At 46.3% G+C, this 23878-nt stretch overlaps 1 protein-coding gene across 1 annotated transcript in view; it reads right to left on the reverse strand.

Annotated features, from left to right (window-relative positions):
- Positions 1–297: 297 nt before the first annotated feature.
- Positions 298–23878, reverse strand: part of LOC147659423 (26S proteasome regulatory subunit 7) — a 122012-nt gene continuing 98431 nt past the window's right edge. Inside the window, exons 11-12 of the mRNA XM_086951752.1 lie at positions 716–812; positions 298–612 (exon numbers count right to left, since the gene is read on the reverse strand). Of these exons, the coding sequence (XP_086807878.1) occupies positions 455–612; positions 716–812 (255 nt within the window). The 3' untranslated portion in view covers positions 298–454. The remainder of the gene's footprint in view (positions 613–715; positions 813–23878) is intronic.

Genomic DNA, 23878 nt, shown 5'->3' on the forward strand with positions numbered 1-23878 from the left:
TGCCATTGCTCTTTGTCCGTATGATACCCTGTAGTAGAAATTCAAGAGGCCTCTCTAAAGCGAAAAGCATCAAGGTATTTTTTCAAAGAAAACTGGAAAAAACTGAAAATTCTGAAAAATAACAATCAACTCACCATGAGTGTTAATGGGTAACCCGACGTGAAGGTGTATCCTTAGATGCTGCTCTCTAGCTTCATAAAGAATGAAAAAGATGAAAGAAAAAAATGAAAAAAAGTGGGAAAGAAAGGAAGAACCGCACACATTGAAGCGGGAAAAATAACGCAACACTCAAATCCAGTCAGTCATATTAGAATATTTTATTGACTACATAACTTCTCGTTACTGCACAATACAAGAACATGAAAAGTGACATTTTTGATCCCTTGCACACGCAGTGATCCTAAATACAAAACCACTTTCTGAAGTTATTTTCCTGAAGAGCTCTCTGCTGCGTTTAGTTGTAGGTCATGTATCTGGGCGTTGCGCTGAACTTGGCATAAGATTTGATGACTTTATTGACAGCTTCGAGGAAGTCCTTCTCGGTGGCCACTTTTCGACGGGCACGAATAGCGAACATTCCTGCCTCTGTGCACACACTTCGGATTTCAGCGCCTTTGAAGGAGGAGAAGAAAATAAAAATACATGTTAAGTTTAGTTCGATTTCACGAAAATAAAGCGACGGGGAAAATCCATGGATGATAATAAGCAGGCTTACCGGTGCTGTTGGGGCAGAGTCGAGCCAGCAGCTCAAAGCGAATGTCTCGCTCGACACTCATGGAGCGGGCATGGATCTTGAAGATGTGAGTCCGACCCTAAGGCACACAAAAACATTGTTTAAGGTACAGGAGCTAGGAAAGCATTACTTTTATCATTAATGAGCACCAATAAACTAGACCGTCCACATAAGGCAAAACAAAGAATGCTAATGGTGTTTGATCATGTAGAGGGGGAAATAAGACCTAGATGTTCAATTATTCTCTTGTGAGTACTTGGATCGTTAAAGATATCTGCTCTGTGGACTTCCTGTAAGGTTTCTTTAGTGTTAAAAAAGGCTGTGAACATCTCTGATAAAACAGATACAAGCGCACCCACAACACAAGCATTTAACTAGACAACAGACCCGTGGAGTCCCTTTGCGGGTCTGGCAGCAAAGCGTCAAATCAAGATGAATAGTTCAGTCACTTGACAACAAAGATGGCTTGAAAGCCTTGTTGTTTGTTATCCATTTCAAACAATCACCAATGAGAATGGGATTCCTAGTTTTGGTCATGTACCCTAGGTACCAGAGCAAGTCTATAAAACAAGGTATGCACAATCATCTCTGCTGGCAAATCCGTTCAGGACGGGTGAGGGATGCAACAAAAGGTATCAGAAGAGTAGCACAGAATGCAGAAGAGTCATGTTTTACAGACGGTATCATAGACAGGTCACAGTAAAGAGCCATGAAATTAGGCAGGCATGGGAAATTAGTAGGATGCGCCAGGCATCACAAGTCGTAAGCCCTAATGAATACAACCAAGTACCCAAAGATTTATTAAAGATATGTCAATGGTCATACACTCTCTTGCTCCGATTAATCTCCAAATATATTCACCCTTTAAACTGAATACTCTCATAAACGCTCAAGGAACTCCAACTGTTGTTTAAACTATTTGGTATTTTATTCTTTCCAGCGAGCAACAGGACAGGCAAAAGTGAGACAGTTTAAAGAACCAAACCGAATAAATCTTTCGCCTTTTAAAGAACCCAGAAAATTAAAGAGGTAGCTCAGAGAAGAACAAGTTAGTTACCTTCGGTAAAGCTCTTTGTAGTAGAGACTCTAGGCGGTGGGAGGCGGCGGCATGCAGCTTAGCACTGACACCATTCCGACTTGGAAAGGACCTGCAGCGCCAAATAGGTGCTACACCAGAGTGCTGACGTCAGTTGCTTTCGTAGCTGTACATGCCTCTAGACACAGAGCTCCAAAAGCAAGTTGACAGTTATAAAAACAAAGGGGGTCATGCCCCAGTAACCCTTCTTATACCTGGGCAAAGGACATCAGCGATGTAGAATCAAAGAAGAAACAGTATAAAGGGATCGATCACAAACATTTATTTTAGACAGAGTACAACTTATTACCCTGCTTTCACTAATTTTTATTTATGACAAATTAATCTCCACTTATATAACTTTTAAATGTGTCAGGTGACGGGGCAATACACACTATAATCAAAAGCAACTGATACATATATCAATTTCATATATACACCTTGTACAATTCATTACAAAAAACTATAAATCACACTCATATATATAATACACCACATATATACATAATATACAACATGAATATACAAATATCAAAAACAGAAGAATCAAAAATGGAAAAATCAAAATAAATCAATTGATAGTTCCCCTACTGAGAGCCAAACAATCAAAGAGTACACTTTTAATTTAATGTGATACACTACAAGGATGTCCCTATTGCGCCTAAGAGATAATACCTCTAAAAAAATATTTAACAAGAAGCTTTCTTTCGATCCTATACTTCCAAATGGTGGGACTCCTTTGCAAAAGTCAACACAGGCGCGGTCGCGTTTCAGACAGTAATTGCTATTGGCCTCATCAGGACTGGGGGATCAGTATCACTGAGTGGAACGACAATTCTGACACATACAGCGACTAGCAGGGACCAATCCTGCTGCCACCTGGCCTACAACGGCCACAGGGCCTTTACGGGGCTGGGTGCCGCTCGTGTGAAACCAGGTCACAACCTCTCATGAAAAAGAATACTGTCCAAAAGAAATGCAGAGCAAGAACTCAATTCTTGTCCACCCTCAGTCAAAGAGCTGCCCGTCACAGACGCCAAATCTCTCGTCTCCAGAAGGATGCGAGTCAAACGCCAATAGCAAGTTGGGCTTTGGCCAGTGTATAGATTAATAGACTCCGGATCTTTTTAAAGGACAGAGTGCAATTCACAGAACAAAAAAAACAAGCTCATAGCCCGAATGCCCTGGACGTTCTGGGGGTAATTCACATAACCGAACTGTGTCCAGAATGGCTCCAAAAAAAGGGAGCATCTGAGAAGGAGTCAGGAGTGACTTTGGCACATTTATAGTGAACCCCAAAGATGACAGGAGGTTCGTCATAGTCTGGAGGTGGTGTTCAACTCCCTGGGGCAAGCCTTCATTCAACAGCAATCAACAAGGAGGTGGAAGACTAGGACCACTGACCTCTGAAGAGGTGCTGCTACCACAGCCATCACTTTAAAGAAAACCAAAGGGACACTGGTGAGCACAGCAAACTGCTCTTGTCCCACCACGAACAGCAGGTAGCACCAATGGGCATGCAGGACAGGTATATAGAAATAGCAAATGCAAATGCAAAATGCAAATCCAACAGCACCATCCAGTTTCCAGAGTCACAGGCAGATAAGACCTGGGTCAAGGTGAGCATTCAAATTTGTCCTTCCAGAGGAAGGCGTTGAGAGGGCACATATCTAATACAGGACAACGGTCTCCATCCTTTCTTTGACACTAGAAAGCAGCAGTAATAATAGCTCCAACCAACTTCTGTCGCAGGCAATATCTCCATAGCCCCTTTGGCCAAAAGGGCTTCCGTTTCCTGCCTTAAGACAGACAGATGTTCCCCTTACAGACGTTCTGGGTACAGTGGAATGAGCGGCAGAAACCACCAAGAAGGGTAGGTCGGACACCTGCTGGACAACTTGAAGGACCCACCTGTCTGATATTATGGCCCGCCAACCCATCACTGAATCCTGCCTACAACCAGGCGGCTATGCTCCACTAAGGACAACCTAAAGGGGTTTGGCAGGTGGGGCCACATTCAGTAGACTGACTGGCATGCTGTCCCTGAACTCAGGGGTTGGCAAGTACCAAGCATCAGCACTGCTGGTCACCCTGCGGAGGCTGGTGGTATGGAGCATCTCTACTGACCTGCAAAAGGTAGTGCAAGGTGGATGCGCCTGGGGAGAAGGAGCAGATAAGCCAAGGGAGCGTGTTGTGGCCTTGCTCTTTTTAAGCACTCCAGAGTGGAATCTGCCTGGTCCCCCAGCAGATGAGTCCCGTCAAAACACATGTCTTTAAGAGAGGAGTGGACAGCACCTGAAAAGCCTGTCGACCTCAAAACTACGTATGGCGACAGATTGCGACACTAGTGCCAATGGCTAGCCCGATGGAAACCAGGTCAGAATGGAGTCTGAATTTAGCAGCATCATAGCTGCCCTGTACGGCTTGGGTTAGGATAGGTTAACCCCTCCCCTGCTGATGACGGAACCGCTCCGTCATCAGCTACGGTTGGGCTGTGCTGATGACGGAGCGGTTCCGTCATGGCCCGGCCGCCGCGCCTGCGCGGCGCTGATTTCGCGCCTGCGCGGCCGTTCTAATGAGCGGGGCTGGTCATGACGGAACCGCTCCGTCACCAGCACAGCTCAACCGCGGCTGGGGACGGAGCGGTTCTGTCACCAGCATGCGGCCGCCGCGCGGCCGCCCCACCCTGTTAGCGCTGCGGCGGAATAGCCGCCGCAGCGAAAGGGTTAAAGGTCCTCCGGGACTTGAGCTACCCAATCCCAAAGGACATGGTAACAGTGGCCCAGCAGGCAACTGGCAATTCGGACCCGGGGGCCAACCTAGTGGTAGGAAATCCCAAAGGTCTCCACTCTTTTGGACTCCCTATCGGGGGGAGTAGTTGGACAAGTATTAGGATTTGTCCAACTGGTGGAAGTCAACACCTCCAAGATCTCAAAAGAGGGGTGCTAAGACAAAAAGGTGTGGTCACCGGGGGACACTGAGCAGCACATTGCAATTTGATGATTTGCTGGGGGGCCACAGCAAGGTTTGGCCAAGCCCCTAGGAGGGTATCAGTAAGCGCCTCATTGAAAGGTAGTAGGGGGATCAGTAATGGTTTGCCCCGACTGGGGTACCCAAGTCTGGAAATTGTTTTTGACCTCTAAGGAGGGGTGCTGGAGGCTGAGAACCTCAGCCGCCATCCGCATTACCATTACAAAGGAAACGTTCTTCAGGGAAAGGTCCTCAGGGCGAGACAAGGCAGGAATCAGGATGGCATCTCTGAGGTCATCACACTAGTTTTCATATTATTGCCCGATTTAATCTCCTGCATCTTAGTTATTATCTGAATCCGTCCCAAACTAGGAATGTAGCGTGTGAGATCTGCCCTGTGGAGGTGGGACACTATGCAAGTCAGATGGAGATGGTTGCATTTCGACAGAAAGAGCATGGGGCCTCAGTCGAGGTTGGAGCGGCACAGATTCGAGGGTCAGAGAGCACAATGGGCACTTCGTCTCCGGCGTTAGTGGAATCCATGGTGATGACACTCCTGGAACCTGCGTGGAGCAGGAGTCTGTATGGGGGTAGGGAGAGGCCCAGTGATGGGTTCACAGGATCCACCTGGCCCCAAAGGCGAACTCACCTGGAGTGTCCCTATTGAAGGGCTTCGCAGATCATTGGGGCCCGCAGGCAAGCCAGAGGGAGTTGGAAAGGATCCAAAGATTCAGAGCATGGTCATGCAGAAATATGTATCTGCCTCAGTGTCACAGAGGGCCTCGGAAACTTGGGTTGATGCCAGAACAGGCTACAGGATGGCCAACAAAGTAAACCGACTTTAGGAGCGCGTTCAAGGCAAGGTGATGCCCATGCTCCTTCTCAGGAGTACGAAAGTGAAGGGGAGCAAGTCCCACATGGATTTTTTATGTGTTTTTCTTGAAATCACCTGAAAATTTAAAGTGTGACTATGATCGAACTCTGCAACTTCTGGACTGGAACCGGGACCAAGAGTGACCCTTGGAAGTGTAGTCTTTCAGAGCTTAGCGACAGAGTTTCACCTTGTTGTCCTATATGGCCTTTGGGCTATCAATGCCACTCACAGAAGGCATTGTCATCGTAACTTGAACCCAGGCACCACAGGCAAACCTGATGAGGATCTGACACAGACATTTGCTTGCGACAGTTCTTCCAAGGTTTAAAATCTATAATTTAGGGAACTGACTTCAGCATAAGGGAGAGGCACCTATATTGGCTCTGCATGTCATTTGCAGGGCAGAACGGTATCTGTTAAGACCCACAGTGCTACCTAATCATGGCACGCAGATGTACTGCTAAAAAGTTTCCGGACCCAGTGTGACACCTGGGGTATATGTAACAGGTAAGGAATCTACAGTTAGAAGCATCTGTCCCAAATGGAGTTCAGTATTCAGAACACTGGTAGGTAATGCATCAATGCAAGAAAGTCCTGTATAGACCCTCTTCTACAAGATGCCAATATGTTTTCCTTTTCATAACGAAAATTTGTTACTAATCTCTACCCTTAGAGGGTGAAGTGTTTTATAATATTTGAGCGTTATCAGACATTTACTATATCGCCTAGAATGCACTTCAGAGTGCTCAATTAAACATGGACAATTGTGGAGCGAGTGTCCTTTGTGAATAAACAAGTGTTAACAGAATTATAAATTTGCTGTGTGACTTGGGTACAGTTCAAAAGGTTTCTGACATCCAATAACCTACAAAAGGAGGAAAAGTGGTGCTTGGCATCTGAAAAGGAAAAAGCTACTTATCAGTATGCATCTCTTCTTGGCATGTAGAGCTGCAGATTCTTACACTGTGCATTAGATCGCCACCTGGTTTTGGGCTCGGAGGATTGCATGTTGTTGTTGTCTTGGAAGAAGTCTTTGTAGTCACGATATAGGTGACTCCCTTGGACGATAGTGCGCATGGGCATCGGCTCCATCCTTAGATTGTTTTTCGCCATGATGGGAAATGATGGAGTATGTAGAAAGAAAAAAGGATGTCCATGCGTGTGTATCTAATTAAGATGGAACTGGAACAGATACAGGCCCGGGGAGGCGGGAGGGCGTGTAATAATCTGCAGCTCTACGTGCCAAGAACAGAGCGTACTGGTAAGTAGCATTTTCCGTTCGAGGCATATGAGCTGCAGATCTTACTCTGTGCATTGATTGTACAGCAGTGTCTCCCCTAGCGTTGGACACCTGTATCTGTTGCAGTAGTTTGAAAGAGGGTTTTGAGGACAGCTTGGCCTACTGCAGCTTGCTGCTTAGCTTGCACATCAACACAATAGTATTTAGTGAAGGTGTGTTGTAGACCATGTTGCTGCCTTGCAGATGTCTTCTAGGGGAATGTTCCCTAAGAAAGCCATGGAGGCGCCTAGTTTGCGTGTGGAGTGCGCTCTAGGAGGAACTGTTAATGTACGTTTTGCCTTGTGATAGCATATTTGTAGCATATTTGTATACATTTAACAATCCACCTTGCAATTCCCGATTTTGAAATGGGGTTGCCTTTGTGTGGTGGAGATAAAGCTACAAACAGTTGCTTTGTTTTACGAAAGGTTTTAGTCCTATCAATGTAATAGAGAAGAGCTCTTTTTACATCTAGTGTGTGTAGTGCTCTTTCTGCTACAGGGGCTAGGTTTTAAAAAAACACTAGTAACTACCGATTGATTTAGATGAAAAGGAGTAATTACCTTAGGAAGGAATTTAGCATTAGTCCTTAGAACCACCTTGTTACGGTGTAATTGTAAAAATGGGTCTTGTATAGTGAAAGCTTGTATCTCACTAACTCTTCTAAGAGGTAATAGCAATAAGGAAAGTTATTTTCCATGTGAGAAATTGCAATTCACATTTATGTAAAGGTTCAAAAGGGGGGCCCGTGAGCCTTGTAAGCACAATGTTTAGGTTCAACACTGGAGATGGTGGTAACCTAGGCGGAATGATTCTCTTTAATCCTTCCATAAAAGCCTTGATTGCAGATACTCTAAATAATGACATATGTTGTCTGTTTTGTAGATATGCTGCAATGGCTGCAAGATGTAAACGTATAGATGAATATGCTAGATTACATCTTTGTAAATGGAGAAGGTAACAGATGATATTTTGGATGGAAGCATCTAGAGGATCAATTTGATTGTAAGTGCAGTAAATGGCAAATCTCTTCCATTTTGCAGCATAGCAAGCTCTAGTTGTAGGTCTTCTGGCTTCTTTAATGATATTCATACAGTCTGGTAACCAAACTCTAAGACTTCAAGAGCCAGATCGCCATATTCAGTTGACTTGGATCTGGATGCCTGATGTGTCCATGGTTCAGCGTTAGCATTAAAGTGTCAGAGACAGTTTTTGGTGAGGAACTAGAGAGAGTTCTAGTAGTGTGGTGAACCACGGTTGGCTTGCCCATGTGGGAGCTACCAGGATTAGTTTGAGAGACTGTTGTCTGAGCTTGCGTACCACTAGCGGTAATAGTGGGGTTGGCGGAAAAGCGTACGCAAATCTGCCTGACCAGGTCATCCATATCGCATTGCCCTTGGACAACGGGTGTGGAAACCTGGCGGCGAAGGTTGGGCATTTTGTGTTATCATGTGTGGCAAACAGGTCTATGTCTAGATGACCCCACTTGTGAAAGAATAGTTCAAGAACTTGCAGATGTAGTTCCCATTCACAAATCTGTTGTGTGTGTCGACTTAACAGATCGGCTATCTGATTGTGAACTCCTGGAAGGTGTTCTGCAAGCAGATATATCTTTTGTGGAATGGCCCATCTCCAAATGTTTTGTGCGAGCTGGGAATATTGCAGGGAATGTGTGCCTCCTTGTTTCTGTATGTAGTACATGGCTGTCATGTTGTCCGTTCGGATTAAGACAGCTTTGTTTTGTATGTGTACTTGGAAGGACTTTAGTGCCAGGAAAATCGCTATGAACTCTAGGTGATTGATGTGAAGCCCCTTATGTTGAGCAGTCCATCTTCCCTGAGTTGTGTGGTTGAGCAGATGTGCTCCCCATCCTGTCAGGGATGCGTTTGTTGTCAGTACTATATGTGGAACCGGCTCGATGAACGGCCGTCCTCTGGACAAGTTTTTGGTGTTCCACCATTGCAGAGAGCGATGTGTGTGGCTGTCCACCAACACCAGGTCTGTCAGTTGTCCTTGTGCCTGATTCCACTGATGTGCTAGACATTCCTGCAATGGGCGCATGTGCAGTTTTGCATATGGAACAATAAAAATGCAAATGCCATCATGCCTATTAGTTGCATGAACACTCTGGCTGGGACAGAGTGTTGGTTTTGAAACCTTGAGATTAAGGTTTGAATGCTCTGAATTCTGGCTGGACTGGGATACGCTAGAGCTGTACTGGTGTTTATGGTAGCCCCTAGGTATTGATTTACGAGAGGGCTGTAGATGTGACTTGGTGTGGTTTATTGTAAACCCCAAGTTGTGCAATGTCTGAATTGTGTGAGATGTGTGTTGAACACACTGGTTGAATGACTTGGCTTTTATAAGCCAATCGTCCAAGTATGGGAAGACATGGATGTGTTGTCTTCGGAGATGTGCTGCTACTACTGCTAAGCACTTTGTGAACACTCTTGGTGCTGTTGTTACCCCGAATAGAAGGATTTTGAATTGATAGTGTTGTCCTTCTAGCACAAACCTGAGATACTTCCTGTGAGAAGGATGTATAGGAAAGTGAAAGTAGGCGTCTTTGAGGTCTAGTGTAGGAGGAAATCGCCTTGTTGCAATAATGGGAGCAATTGTTGTAAAGTGATCATGTGAAAATGATCTGAGTGTATGTACAGATCGAGAGGCCTCAAATCTAGAATTGGTCTTAGTGTCCCATCCTTTTTGGGTATTAGAAAGTAGAGTGAGTAGACCCCTGTTCCTTGATGTTGCAATGGAACTAGCTCTATTGCATCTTTTTGTAGCAATGAGAGAACCTCTTGTTGGAGCAGCGTTAGCTGTTCTATGGACATTGGATGCTGTCTGGTTGGTATATTTGGAGGGGTAGCTGTAAGCTCTAGGCCATAACCATACTGGATAATCTGTTTTACCCACCTGTCTGTTGTGATGGAGTTCCAGACAGGAAGGATCTGTGTTTATCTTCCCCCTACAGGAGTGGTATGCTGTTGGGGGAGCTGAAGGAAGTCACTGTACAGTGGTGGAAGAGGATCGAGTGCTGTTACCTCGGCCTCTTCCCTTATTGTTATTACCCCTGTAGCCTCCTCTAAAGTATCCTTTATTAGAGGAGGCTTGTGTATTTGTCTTGAAGGAAGCTGAATTGTCTGCTCCAGCTTGTTTGGAGCCTCCTCTGTAGAAGGAGCGATGAAAGGAGCCTCTAGCTTGGGTGGACTGCAGAGCTCCCATAGACTTGGCTGTGTCAGTGTCTTTTTTTTCATTTTTTTAAGGGCTGTGTCAACTTCTGGACCAAACAATTGTTGTTGGTTGAATGGTTAATTTAAGATAGTGGTCTGTACCTCTGGCTTAAATCCTGAAATGAGTAGCCACGCATGACGTCTAAGAAGGACACTGGTGTTTATTGCCCTGGATGCAGTGTCTGCTACATCTAGTGCGCATTTAATGGAGGCATTAGATATAAGCTTACCCTCTTGTATGAGGCCAACTGCTTGTGCCTTATATTGATCAGGTAGATGTTGTAAGAGCTTCTCTAGCTGATCATAGTGAGCCCTGTCATATCTTGCTAGGAGGGCCTGTGTGTTAGCAATGCGCCATGCATTACTAGCTTGGGCAGCTATTCTTTTTCCTGAAGCATCTATGATTTTGGATTCTTTATCAGGAGGTGGTGCTTCTCCTGATGTTTGTGAGTTTGCCCTTTTCCTAGCGTTTGAAACTACTAGGGAGTCTAAGGGTAGCTGTCCTTTAATGTAAGCAGGATCCCCAGGAGCTGCTCTGTACTTTCTATATCCTTGGGTTTAAGATTCAAGCCTGTACAGGATCTTTAAACACTTCTGGTGCATGTTTAATGACTCCTTTAATCATTGGCAGTATTTGCACAGATTTATGGGATTGTTCAAAAGTGTCTATTAAGAAGTCCTCTTCTGCCTCATCTAAATGCATGGTGACATTGTGGTAGATGGCAGCCCTAGTAATTGAGTATCCAAACCCAATATTGTCTTCTGGGGGAGAAGGTTTAGATGGATATATATGTGGGTCAGGAATATCTGGTATATCCTGTGGGTTTGTATACTCCCAGTCTGTTGAACCTGTAGGATAGGGAAAAGGGTCATCTGGGTCTTTCCCTCCCCCCATGCTATACTGATCATCAGCATCCTGAGGAGGTGTATGTTGTGGAGAATGAAGAGAATTTTGAGGTGAAATGTTTAAAGGGAGAGCAGGAGAGGGAGATACAGGAGAAGAAGGGTGCATAGGAGATGTGGCAGAGTCCTTCTTCTTGACAGGCACTGGAGGTGTAGGTGCTGTATCTGACCTCCTCTTCTTGTGTGGTGTGGTGGAAACATGTCCTGTTTCTGGGTCTATATATATCCTCTTTTGCAGAGGATCAGGTCTGAAATGCTCTTTTTCTTCAGAAATTGCTTTCGGCACGATTTTTTCAGCTCTGGGCCTGGTTTTTGTTTGTCTTTTTATTTTATTTTATTTTATTGCTGTTTTAGAACGCGCTCTGTTACTACCAGAGTATCCTGGCGCGAAAGAAGAAAACAAGCAGAAAGAAAAACAGAAGAAATTTATAATAGTCTAATAAGCAAATCTAAAAAGATGAGTTTTCAGTGCCTTCTTAAAAGGTACAAAATTCTGAATTGATCTTAGAAACAAAGGCAGAGTGTTCTAGGCAGAAGCCGCAAGGACAACAATTGACTGGCCTCCAAGGCGCAATCGCCAAAAGCGGGGTACGCTCAGCAAATTACGATCAGCTGATCGTAGCGGCTAAATCTTTTCTTCAAATACGAAGGCCCAAGGTCATTGACTGCTTTAAATGCTAGTGTCAGGATTTTAAAAGTAATCCTTTGTGTTACCGGTAGCCAATGTAGTTCTTTCAGATGGATTCGTACACTCCCTCTACTGGGCACATTGCAGAGAAGTCTCGCCGTTGCATTTTGAATGATCTGTAATCTGGCGACTAGAAAGGCTGGGGTTCCGCTAAGAAGAGAGTTGGCATAGTCGAGCCGTGATAGTATTAAAGCCCTCGCGACCGATTCTCTTGCCGAAGAAGGGAGATATGGAAAGAACTTTCTCATAGCCTTGAGAGAGCCGAAGCACACCCCTGTAAGTTTCTTTATGTGTGCCTCAAACCTCAGATCCTCCCCAAACCATACTCCCAAATTCTTTGCAGGGATGGTAACTAAACTTGGCTGGGGAAAATCCGGAGGCCACAAGAGTTCTCTTAAGTTAGGCGGAAATTGGCCATACAACAAAATTTCTGTTTTATCTTCGTTGCATTTCAGCTGTGCCACTGCTAACCAGTTGAAAACCGAAGAAAGACAGGAACAAATAACCTCAGTGCCTAGTGCTGTGTCAGGCCATGTAAATAAAAGTTGTGTATCATCAGCGTACGCTATAATTTTGGCCCCCATTTGTTCAGCCATCACTATAAGCGGGGTAAGATAGACATTAAAAAGCAGGGGGCTCAATGTAGACCCCTGGTGTACCCCGGTAGTAAGAGGCTTGGCCGAGGAAGAAAAAGGTGGAATCCAAACCTGTTGGGACCTATCGGACAAAAAAGATTTCACCCATTCCAGTGCTGAACCCACCACACCAATCTCAGCCAATCGAGTCAGAAGGAGAGAGTGCGGGACAGTGTCAAACGCGGCAGAGAGGTCCAATAAAATTAGAACCGCTCTGCCGCCACTGTCCAAAAACTCCATAATAACCTCTGCGACTTCCACCAGAGCTGACTCCATGCTATGTGCTGCACGAAAGCCGGACTGCGCAGGGTGGAGAGCCTCTGAAGATTCAACAAAGGCATTCAACTGAAGAAAAGCAAGTTTCTCTCAAACTTTCGCCAAGGCTGGAAGCAGGGAAATAGGTCTATAATTGCCCGGCACAGCAGGATCAGCTCCCGTCTTCTTCAACAAGGGAAGAAGCTTTGCCTGTTTCCATTCCTCGGGAACCGTAGATGTCTTAAAGGATAGGCCCATTATTTGCAAAACCTCCCTTGCCACTGATTCTGCCACTACAGCCAACACCCGAACCGGGCAAGTATCACCAGGGGCGCCAGATCTCAAAGACTTAATCGCTACCAAAGTGTCTTCAACTGAGGGGGGTAAATGTCTCCATCGTATGGGTGGGCGGTGCTATAGATCTAACATTATCATAAGTCCTTAGCCTTAGGAGTGGTTGTATAGTCCTGTGGCGTAGTTTCTGGCATCAAAGGTATCGTTTTCAGAGTCGAGGTCTGGTTCGAGGGCTTGGAGGCATAGGAAACAGGTTTAGTGGGTTTCAGCACCGAAGATTTTGGGGTGGAAGCAGGTTTATTGGTTTCGGTGCCGTATTGTCTTTAGGATTCGACGGTTTCGGGGTCTTTTTCGGAACTGGGACTTCTTTCGGTTTCGGTGCCGAGGGAGCTGGTCGTATCGGCACGTGCGGTTTGCTCGGTAAGGAGCTACCAGAAAGATTTAATATTTTCTTCGGAGCCGGGCTCGATGGAGGGGCTTTAGCAGCAATGTCTAGGTCTCGACTGGGCCCCGAAGGCAGAGTTTTGACCTTAGCCTTTGGTTTAGGTGGTTGGGCTGAGGTAGGGGCAGTTGTACTCACGCGTTAACCTGATGGTATGGAGTCATCGGAGTAGTCTGCCTCAGATACGATCTGGAGATCATCGGAATTTTCCTCGGGGACACATGGACCTTCGTCGAAGATATCCACCAGTTCCGGAGCTGATCTCTGCATGTCGCGTCGACGGGCCCTCCGATCTCGAATAGTCTTCTTGGATCAGAAGGAAGCACAAGCTGTGTAGTTCGACTTGTCGTTTTCCGGTGATAAACACAGGTTACACACCTCGTGATGGTCGCTGTGTGGAAATTTTCCTCCACACTTGGGGCATCTTTTGAATGTGGTCCTTTCCATGAGGTGTAGGCCTCACCGCATGGGTAGGCCCGACGGCCCGCGTTGACGACTGGAATCGAAGTGATGAGGTAGAGTCTATGTTTATTGAAGTAAAAGTTAGTTTTAGAAAGTTTTGCGCGTCGAAGTCTTAGAAAAGCCGATTTTCGAACCGGAGCGGAAAAGTTGCATCCGAACCCAGTGGCGGAAAAAAACAATCTAAGGATGGAGCCGATGCCCATGCGCACTATCGTCCAAGGGAGGAGTCACCTATCTCGTGACTACAAAGACTTCTTCCAAGACGACAACAACATGCAATCATCCGAGCCCAACACCAGGTGGCGATCTAATGTACAGTGTAAGATCTGCAGCTCATATGCTTTGAACAATAGGTTTACCTTACAGGGATATTGCAAATGGTGTCACGTCAAGGGGTACAAGTGGGTTTTTTGATTGGCTGAGGTATGTGTTGTGTCCTCTGCACTCCCTCTAATGGCTGCGGTCATCAATTTTCTTAGCTTTTTGAGACCTGGATGTTTGTTGGTGATCTTACAAGATTTAGGATGAGGTCAGATTGTTGACTAGGCCTGCCATGTGATGGTCTAGTGACTGTGGTTCCCATGTCTGCATGATGCAGCCAATCCCAATTGTAATTCGCAGGCTTTTTAACTCGAACCAGAAAGGCTTGGTTCACAGGATCGGAGAGTAGCAGTGTCAAATGACTGCCTCTTTTCAGTCTAATAGAAGAAGAAAGAAGAAAGAAAGAAAGCAGGATTTGTATAGCGCATGGCTGCCCGTGAGCGTCCCAGCGCTGAGATTGCAGCTATCACTGAGGTAAGGAAAAGAAAGGGGAGTAAAGAAAAAGAACGGGAAATATTATTGTGGAAAGAGGTGCGTCTTAAGCAATTTTCGGAACTTCATGTGGTTGGGTTCGGCCCGGAGCTGAGTTGGAAGCGCGTTCCAGAGAGTAGCGGCTGTAACCGAAAATCGGCGTCCTCCAGTGCGGGCTTTCTTTACTCTGTGGACCGTAGCCAGGTTTCTTTGAGAGGAGCGTAAGGATCTGTTGGGTTTGTACGGATATATCATGGTTTTCAGCAGTGGTGGACCTAGGTTTTGCAGGGCCTTATGGGTGGTACATAGGGCCTTAAATGTAACTCTTTCTCGAATCGGCAGCCAATGGAGTGCTTTTAGTGCTGGTTTGGCCGAGAGTCTCCGGGATGTTCCTGTCAGCATACGAGCAGCGGCATTTTGTGCTCTTTGGAGAACATTAAAAGTGGCCTCTGGGGCTGCCAGGAAGAGGGCGTTGCCATAATCTAGCCTCGAAAGTATTAGTCCCTGTATAAGTAGTTTTTGAGATTGGACAGGGAGTAGAGGGAGGATTTTCCTGGCTGAGCGGAGTATACCGACACAGGTGCCAGCGTTTTTTTTAGCCTGTGTCTTCATAGATAGATCCTGTTCTATCCAGAAGCCTAAACTCTTTAGTTCCGTCTTGGGCTGAGGAAGGGGACCAAGGCAGGAGGGCCACATAGCGGACGGGAGAGGCGATTGGTGACCCAGCAACATAAGCTCGGTCTTGGAGCCATTGAGTTTTAACCTTGATTTGGACATCCACTTGTGGATTCCCTCAAGGCAATCATGGAGGTTTTTTATTTTCTCGCCTTCAAGGGAAAAAGACACCACCATTTGGGTGTCGTCGGCATATGTTACCGCTTTAATCCCAAAGGGGGTTACCACATCCTCCAGGGGGGCCATGTAGGTGTTAAACAATGTAGGGCTCAATGAAGAGCCCTGTGGAACCCCACACTGGAGGAAAAAAGGGTCAGATTTTATATTGCCTTCACAGACCTGGAAAGTTCTGTCCTTCAGGAACGAAGAAAACCAGCTGAGAGCTTTGTCTCTCACTCCCAGGTTTAGTAGTCGCTGGATCAGGATCTTATGGTCCACCGTGTCAAATGCAGCGCTTAGATCCAGGAGGATCAGTAAAACCGATCCCCCTGAATCCAAGATGCATCTGGCTTCCTCGACTACCTTTAACAGGGCGGTCTCTGTCCCCTGGCCGGGACGAAAACCTGTTTGTGAGGCGCGTAGGAGATTGTTGCTTTCGAGATAGTTAGATAGTTGCTGGTTGACTAGTTTCTCTGTAATCTTGCTCAGACCTGGTAAGAGAGAGATTGGGCGCAGGTTTGAGAAATCTGAAGGGTCCTGGCCTGGCTTTTTTTGAAGGGCTTTGACGATCGCATGTTTCCAGTTTGGGGGGACAATTCCTTGGGTGAGGGAGGCATTGATAAGATTTGTTGCTGGGTCTGAAATAACAGGGCCAATTTGTTTAAGGATACGAATGGGGGCAGGGTCAATGGGTGAGCCACTTTTCATGCTAGACAGAGTTTTCAAGAAGTCTTCAGTGGACAGTGGATGAAAGCTATCTAATGTTGAACCCGCTGTGGGGGGCATCTTATCCTCCGGGGGATCAAGGTTTGTTATGGGTGGGAGGGATTGTAAGATGTTGATGATTTTGTTCTGAAAGAAGGATGCAATTTGATTGCATCTGGAGGTTGTGGGTTGTTCAGAGGGAGGTGGGTTAGGGGTTTTGAGTAGCTCTTTAAAAATTTTATAAGTCTCTCTAGAAGAGTTGGATGCATTTTTTATTTTTTCATTAAAGAAGGATGATTGTGCTGATTTTCGTGCAACTTTGTAGGTTTTCATAGCTTTTTTATATTCGTCTTTAATGATAGGATCCCAATTTTTCCTCCAATTCCGTTCCTTGATCTTACAGATTTTTCTAAGATTTTTCAAGTCTTGAGAATACCATGGGGATTTGAAGGTGATGGTTTTTTTTGTGATGATTTTTTTGGGGGCAACTGTATCCAGAGTCGATATGAGCCATTTGGTAAAGTTTTCATCAGCTTTTATGGGATCGGGAAGAGCAGGGGGGGCCGAGCTGATCAGCTCTTGAGTCCAACGTTCAAAAGAGAGTTTGGACCAAATTCTGTCGCATTCTCTGACTGATGACGTTGGAGGGGTGATAGGGTCGATTTGCCAGGTGAACGGGATGAGGAAGTGATCTGACCAAGGTAGTGAAAGAGTTGGTCGTATTTCTATTTTCGGCAGGTTAGAGAAAATCGGATCTAACAGATGACCTTTAATGTGGGTAACCTCAGAATTTAAGAGGTGTAGGTCCAGTGATTTGAGTTCGGAGATAATATCCTTTACGATACCATCTGAACTATCCTCAAAGTGGAGATTCAGGTCACCCAGCATGATAAAATTGGGGGTTGAGATGCAGGATGATGTCATAGCCTCAAGGAGAGAGCCTGCAAAATTACCTAAGTTACTAGGTGGTCGGTAAATGAGGAAGCCCGAAAGGGATTTGTTAGGAGTAATTTGGAGGGAAAAGCGTGTGCTTTCGCAGTCATCGATTCCTCCGTCTTGTATTCTGCAATTAATGGAGTTACGATAGATAATCGCTATCCCGCCTCCTTTTCCCTTAGGTCTGTTAATATGTAGAATCAGATACCCATTGGGGAGCATATTCACCATGTCAGAGTCAGAATGGGGAGTAAACCAAGTTTCCATGAGAAAAAGTATGTCCAAATTAGTTTCTTGGATTAGGATCTTGATTTCTAGAGAGTGTTTACAGGCAGATCTACAATTAAGAAGAGCAAGGCTCACCGTGTAAGGAGAGTAGCAAGTGACTGTCTGGGGGGGTTGGCACGATGTCGGGGGTGAAAGGGTGACAGTAGGTGAAGCTGTGTCGAATTGCAAGAGGTAATCTCGAGAGTGGACGATTCGACCTTGATGGAAATTCGGCATAGTAGATAGCCCTGTGCCCGGCCTGGCCCGGACGGGCCCAGACGGGCTTGCCTCTGGCGCGCCTCCGGCGCGCCATCGGCGCGCCCGCTGCGCCCGCCCGCTGCGCGGACGAAATGAGGACTTCATTTTGTAGTGGTTGGGGCGAAGTCGCCCAGCCACTAGAGCGCTGTCCAATCCCCCTTCCAATATGGCGCCCGTGGAGTGAGTGCCTCGAGGGGTGTTATTAGGAAGACCGGGAGCCTAGCGACGCTTCAAGTCATGCTGACCACCATCTGTGAAGGTGGTCGAGTGGTAATTTCACCTTCAAGAACTCTGCTGGAATACAGCAAATCAGAGGCTGCTTCTTAGGCCGCAGATATCTTTGGTTTGGAAGAATGTTGGATTTTTTTCCGATGGGGCGACAATAAATGAATGCTTCAGGGGACAGAGGACTGTTCCCTCAGGTAAGGAAATACTGCCACGGTTTAGGCTACCAGTGGCAAAAGCTGGGAGGTAAAATGAGTACATGCTCTGTGGGAAGCACAACTTTGTTGTAAAAAGGGTAAACGGCTATGTTCTGCACCTGGGTCCGTATGTCTCCATGATATATACTTAACCAGAGGATAAAAATCTACATGGTAAATAAGTCACCACATGGGCATTACATATAAAAATGTTGTGCCAGTCTATGAGAATGTATTACTAATCCAGATGAACTGTAATCTGCCCAAGGTCGTATTTATTTATTTAATTATAGGTTTTGTATAGTGCCCGAATCACCCCCAAAGGGGTATCTCTGCGCTTTGAACAGTGCTGCAGGAAGCCCGACAGGGCAGATTTGAGAACAGAATGGTCTTGAGACGCTTTCTGAATTGGAGATAGTCAGAACATTGTCTCAGATGGATGGGGAGCTGGTTCCAATAAAGGGGAGCGAGGCAGGAAAAAGCTTTCCCGCCCAACCTTTATTTCCTGACCCGGGGGACCAAGAGAAGAGATTTGGTTCCTGAGCGAAGAGTCCTGGAAATTCCATGGTAATTAAATTTCTCAGCGAGATAGATGGGGTCATTGTTATACAAGGCCTTGTGAACAGCACAGCAGGTTTTAAACTTAATCCGCTTACGCACCGGGAGCCAATGAATCTGGTGGAGGATTTGAAGGGAGGCAGTTTTCGTAGGGGGGGGGGGGGGGGGGGGGCATTCAAGACAAGGTGTGCTGCTGTGTGCTGCTGTGTTCTGAACCACCTGCGATCTGCATAACAAGGACTTGTTGGCGGAGACCAGGAGAGCGTTGCAGTAGTCTAAGCAGCTTAATATCATTGTCTGAATAAGGGTTTTATGTGTGGAATCTGGGAGAAAAGGAAAAACTCACCGTAACGAACAAGTTACTTACCTTCGGTAACGCTTTTTCTGGTAGATACAGTATCTGCCTGTGGATTCCTCACCTTGTGAATATCCCCTTGCGTCAGCATTATTCGGAAATTCTTTTCGTAGCTTCGCACCGACGTGGACTTGTACGTCATAGAGACACGGCATCGCACGAGACTCCGCTGACGTCACCAACACCCATAATAGGCCCACGCCTGCGTGATGACATCAGTTCCGCCCTTTTTTCCGTGCCTTCGAGGCACACGGACGGACCAATGACAGTATATATATATATATATATATATATATATATATATATATATACATATATACATAGTGTACACAATAGTCAAGATAACACACACAGTGTGAAGCAAATGTAAGAAAACATCTGAAATAACACATTTTCTTTGACCATAAAACAAATACAATACAGTTACTCTGATATAGAAAAGTGGACAATGGGGAGGCGGGTGGGTCAGTGAAGAATCCACAGGCAGATACTGTATCTACCAGAAAAAGCGTTACCAAAGGTAAGCAACTTATTCTTCTGATAGATACATCTGCCAGTGGATTCTTCACCTTGTGAATAGAGTCCCACAGCAGTCCCCACTCCCGGTAGAGGGTGTCCACTCTCCTATACCAGAAAATCCTGGAGGACAGAACGCGCAAAGTGGCCGTCCCTCCTCACCTCGGTATCCAAGCAGTAATGCTTCGCGAAAGTGTGGAGGAAGGACCAAGTTGCGGCCCTACAAATATCCAGGAACACCTCTAGACAAAGCAGAGGTTGACGACTTAGCTCTTGTAGAATGAGCCCTTATACCCTCTGGAGGCTCCTTACTGGCCAAAGAGTAGCAGGTCTTTATACAGAGGATGATCCATCTTTAAAGAGTTCTTTTATGAACTGCTCTTCCTTTTTTGCAGCCAGCAAACCCAATGAAGAGCTGGTCATCCACTCGACAGTCTTTAGTTCTGTCCAGGTAATAGCTCACCACCCTCCTAGGGTCCAGACGGTGTAACCTCTCCTTCTCCTTGGAAGGGTGTGGTGGAGGATAAAAGGTAGGGAGGGTAATGGATTGTCCTAGGTGGAAGGGAGTCACCACCTCAGGGAGAAAAGCAGCCCTGGTCCTAAGAACCATTCGTTCAGCATGAATGGTCAAGAATTGGGGCTTGGAACTAAGAGCTTGAAGCTCACTTACCCTCCTTGCCGAGGTAATTGCAACCAGGAAGACTGTCTTAAAAGTCAAAAGCCTCATAGGACACTTGTGTAAGGGCTCAAAGGGAGCACCCATCAAGTATGTTAAGACCAGATTTAAGTCCCATTGAGGCACAATAAAGGGAGTAGGAGGGCGTTTATTAGTGAGACCCTTCAAAAATCTTAAAACTACAGGAGATTTGAAAAGAGACGGCTGGTCCAGCAAACACAGAAATGTCGACAAGGCCGAGAGATAACCCTTGACTGTGGCAACAGCAAGCCCTTGCTGTGCCAAAGAGAGCGCAAACTGGAGAATATCAGATAAATGGGCTTTCAAAGGGTCTACAGATTTCTCTCCACACCAGGTGACAAATTTAGACCATCTGTAAGAATAAATGGATTTAGTGGAGTCACGCCTAGCCGATAATATGACATCCACCACATCGTGTGAGAGAGAAAAGGAATTCAGGTTGCCCCGATCAATCTCCAGGCATGGAGGTGTAATGTCTGGAGGTGGGGGTGTAGAACCTGCCCCTCCATCTGAGAGAGGAGGTCTGCCCTGAGAGGGAGACGGAGCGGCGGGTGAGAGAAGAGGTGGAGAAGATCTGTGTACCAAACCCTTCTTGGCCAATCCGGGGCGACAAATATGACTTGGGCCCGGTCTTGGCGAATCTTCCTCAGAACCCGAGGAATCAAAGGTATGGGAGGAAACGCGTAAAGGAGTTGTCTTCCCCAACTCAACTGAAACGCGTCCCCCAAGGCTCCTTGCATCGGATACTGGAGACTGCAAAAAGACGGGCAGTGAGCATTCTCGTGAGTGGCGAACAGGTCCACCGGAGGAGTTCCCCACATCTGAAAGATGTCGTGAACTACCTCTGGATGGAGCCTCCACTCGTGGTCGGCCGAGAACTGCCGACAGTGTCTGCACGAACGTTCAGAACTCCGGCCAGATGATTTGCCATCAGACAAATCTGATGGTCCTGAACCAAGGACCAGAGCCGCAGAGCCTCCCTGCTGAGACACTGCGACCCTACTCCTCCCTGATTGTTGATGTACCACATCGCGGTCGTGTTGTCCGTTAGGACTTGGACTGACCGACCGCGAAGGGAAGGGAGGAAGGCCTTGAGCGCCAAACGTATCGCCCGCAATTCCAGAAGGTGAATATGAAGCAACCTTTCCTCTGGAGACCAAATACCCTTGACCTCCAGGTCCCCCAAATGAGCACCCCACCCTAGAGTGGATGCATCCGTTATTACTGTGGCCACCGGAGGAGGCAGTTGAAAAGGCTTCCCCTGAGCCAGGTTGCCTTCCACGCCCCACCAAGTCAGATCCGCTGCCACTTCTCTGGAGATCCTCACCGACTCCCTGAGATCTCCGTTGTGCTGATACCACTGTCTGCGGAGGCACCACTGGAGTGCCATCATGTGCCAGCGTGCATGGTTGACCAACAGAATGCATGAAGCCATCAGACTGAGCAGGCGAAGGACCTTCAGGACTGGAACGACCGCTCCATTGTAAAACAAAGGAATCATTTCCTGAATGTCGCGAATCCTTTGAGGAGGAGGGAATGCACGACATACAGTTGTGTCCAGTACAGCACCTATGAACAGGATGCTCTGGGAGGGCACCAGGTGAGACTTGGGTACATTTATCGAAAAACCCAACCTGTACAACAACTGAGTTTGTTTCTTGCAGACGTTGGAGCACTCTCTCTGACGACTCTGCTTTGATCAGCCAGTCGTCCAAATAGGGAATACTGGAATCCCCGACCTTCTGAGATGTGCTGCCACCACCACCATCACCTTGGTAAAGACTCGAGGCGCAGTAGTAATTCCAAAAGGAAGGACTGCAAACTGATAGTGTTGCGACCCCACCGTAAAACGGAGATACTTCCTGTGCGGCTTCAGGATTGGGATGTGAAAATACGCATCCTGCAAGTCGAGCGACACCATCCAGTCTTCTTCCAACAGCGCTTGAAGAACCTGCGCAAGGGTGAGCATCTTTAATTTCTCTTGTTTCAGATAGAGATTCAAGATCCTGAGATCCAGGATTGGACGAAGTCTGCCATCCTTCTTGGGAATCAGGAAATACCGGGAGTAGCATCCGTGACCCCTTTCCTGCTCTGGAACCACCTCTATCGCACCCTTTCTTAATAGAGTCTGCACTTCCTCCTGTAGAAGCAACAGATGTTCCTCCATGCAGAAACCTTGGCAAGGAGGGTAATTGGGAGGGAATTCACGAAAGGGAAGGGCATACCCATATTCTACGAGATTGAGAACCCAAAGATCTGATGTAACCGATTCCCAATCCCGTAGAAAGTGGGTAAGCCGACCCCCCCACCGGACCCGCATGATCCTGAATGGCGGATCTAGGGCTGCTTTTCTGTGGGTGGGGGGTTGGAGGAGGCGGAGGAGGAACAGGCCTGACGTCCACGAGGACGAGCTCTTTGCTTTCCCCTGTAAGATCTGTACAAGGTATTCTGCTGCTGTTGTTGTTGCTGCTGCTGACCTTGTCGATAATTGCGAAAGGAAGAGCGTCCAAAACCTCTGAATCTCCTGGCCGAAGAACCTCTGATCTGGAGACCAAAAGATTTGGCAGTAGCTCTACTGTCCTTAAACCTCTCTAAGGCAGTATCAGCCTTTTTGCCAAAGAGACCAACACCATCAAATGGCAGATCCAATAAAGCTGCTTGAACATCTGCAGAAAAGTCTGATGATTTTAGCCAAGCCGACCGTCTCGTGGCAACCGCAGTGCCCATGATGCGAGCCACAGAATCAGCAGTGTCCAATCCGCTTTGTATTACTTGGCGTGCCGCTGCTTGAGCGTCACACAACACTTCCTCAAAATCACTCCTACTTCCATCAGGAATCTTAGGAGCCAAAGAATGCATTGAATCCATAAGTGCGTGCACATATCTCCCCATGAGACAAGTGGCATTAGTGGACTTCAATGCCATACTTGCCGAGGAGAAAGTCTTTTTGGCCACCTGATCCTGTTTCTTGGCCTCCTTATCCCCAGGCACTTGGGGAAACGCACTCAAAGACTTCTTTGAACATGCTGCCTAAATGACCAGGCTCTCAGGAGAAGGATGAGATGTTCAATTCAATTCAAAGAGACTTTATTCGGTTATAAAACTTTGACAACCATAAAAGTACATAAAATAACAGTTCAAAATCAATTCACATGTCATTCAGTAAAGAAGGTAGTTAAAATAGTTAAAAATACAGAGACTCATAGCTAAAAGTAGTTGTATTCAAACAGATATCGTTTGTCTTGAGTGGAAAACATTTCTAAGAAATACAGAAACAGATGCCACTGAAAATATATCTTCAAGCTTCTGTATAACTAGGAAGGCTGGTCGACATTGTCTAAAATTCCGATATTTTAAAATGGGCATGATCCACCTTTGCCTTGGTACGGTATAAAATTTACAAAAAAATAAAATAAGGATATCTGATTGAGTGGAGGTATTATCACACGGGCATTTACATATATCTACAGACCAATCATTAGTAGCGGGAAAACTTAGTAACCTAAATACAATCCCAAATCTAAATCTTGTCAGCAAAAACCTTTCATGTGCCGTCATCCATCCTTAAAGTCAAATAGGGTTGTATTGCCTGCGAAGTTGAGATCAACTGGTGAGCAATCACAGTTTTTTTGTCAGTTCATTTTGATCTCTTAAATTCGCCAAGTAAGCAATACATAACCTCTTTAGCCCTTTCC

This window comes from Lissotriton vulgaris, unplaced genomic scaffold, assembly GCF_964263255.1.
Source record: "Lissotriton vulgaris unplaced genomic scaffold, aLisVul1.2 SCAFFOLD_2427, whole genome shotgun sequence".
In the NCBI taxonomy this organism is placed as follows: Eukaryota; Metazoa; Chordata; class Amphibia; order Caudata; family Salamandridae; genus Lissotriton; species Lissotriton vulgaris.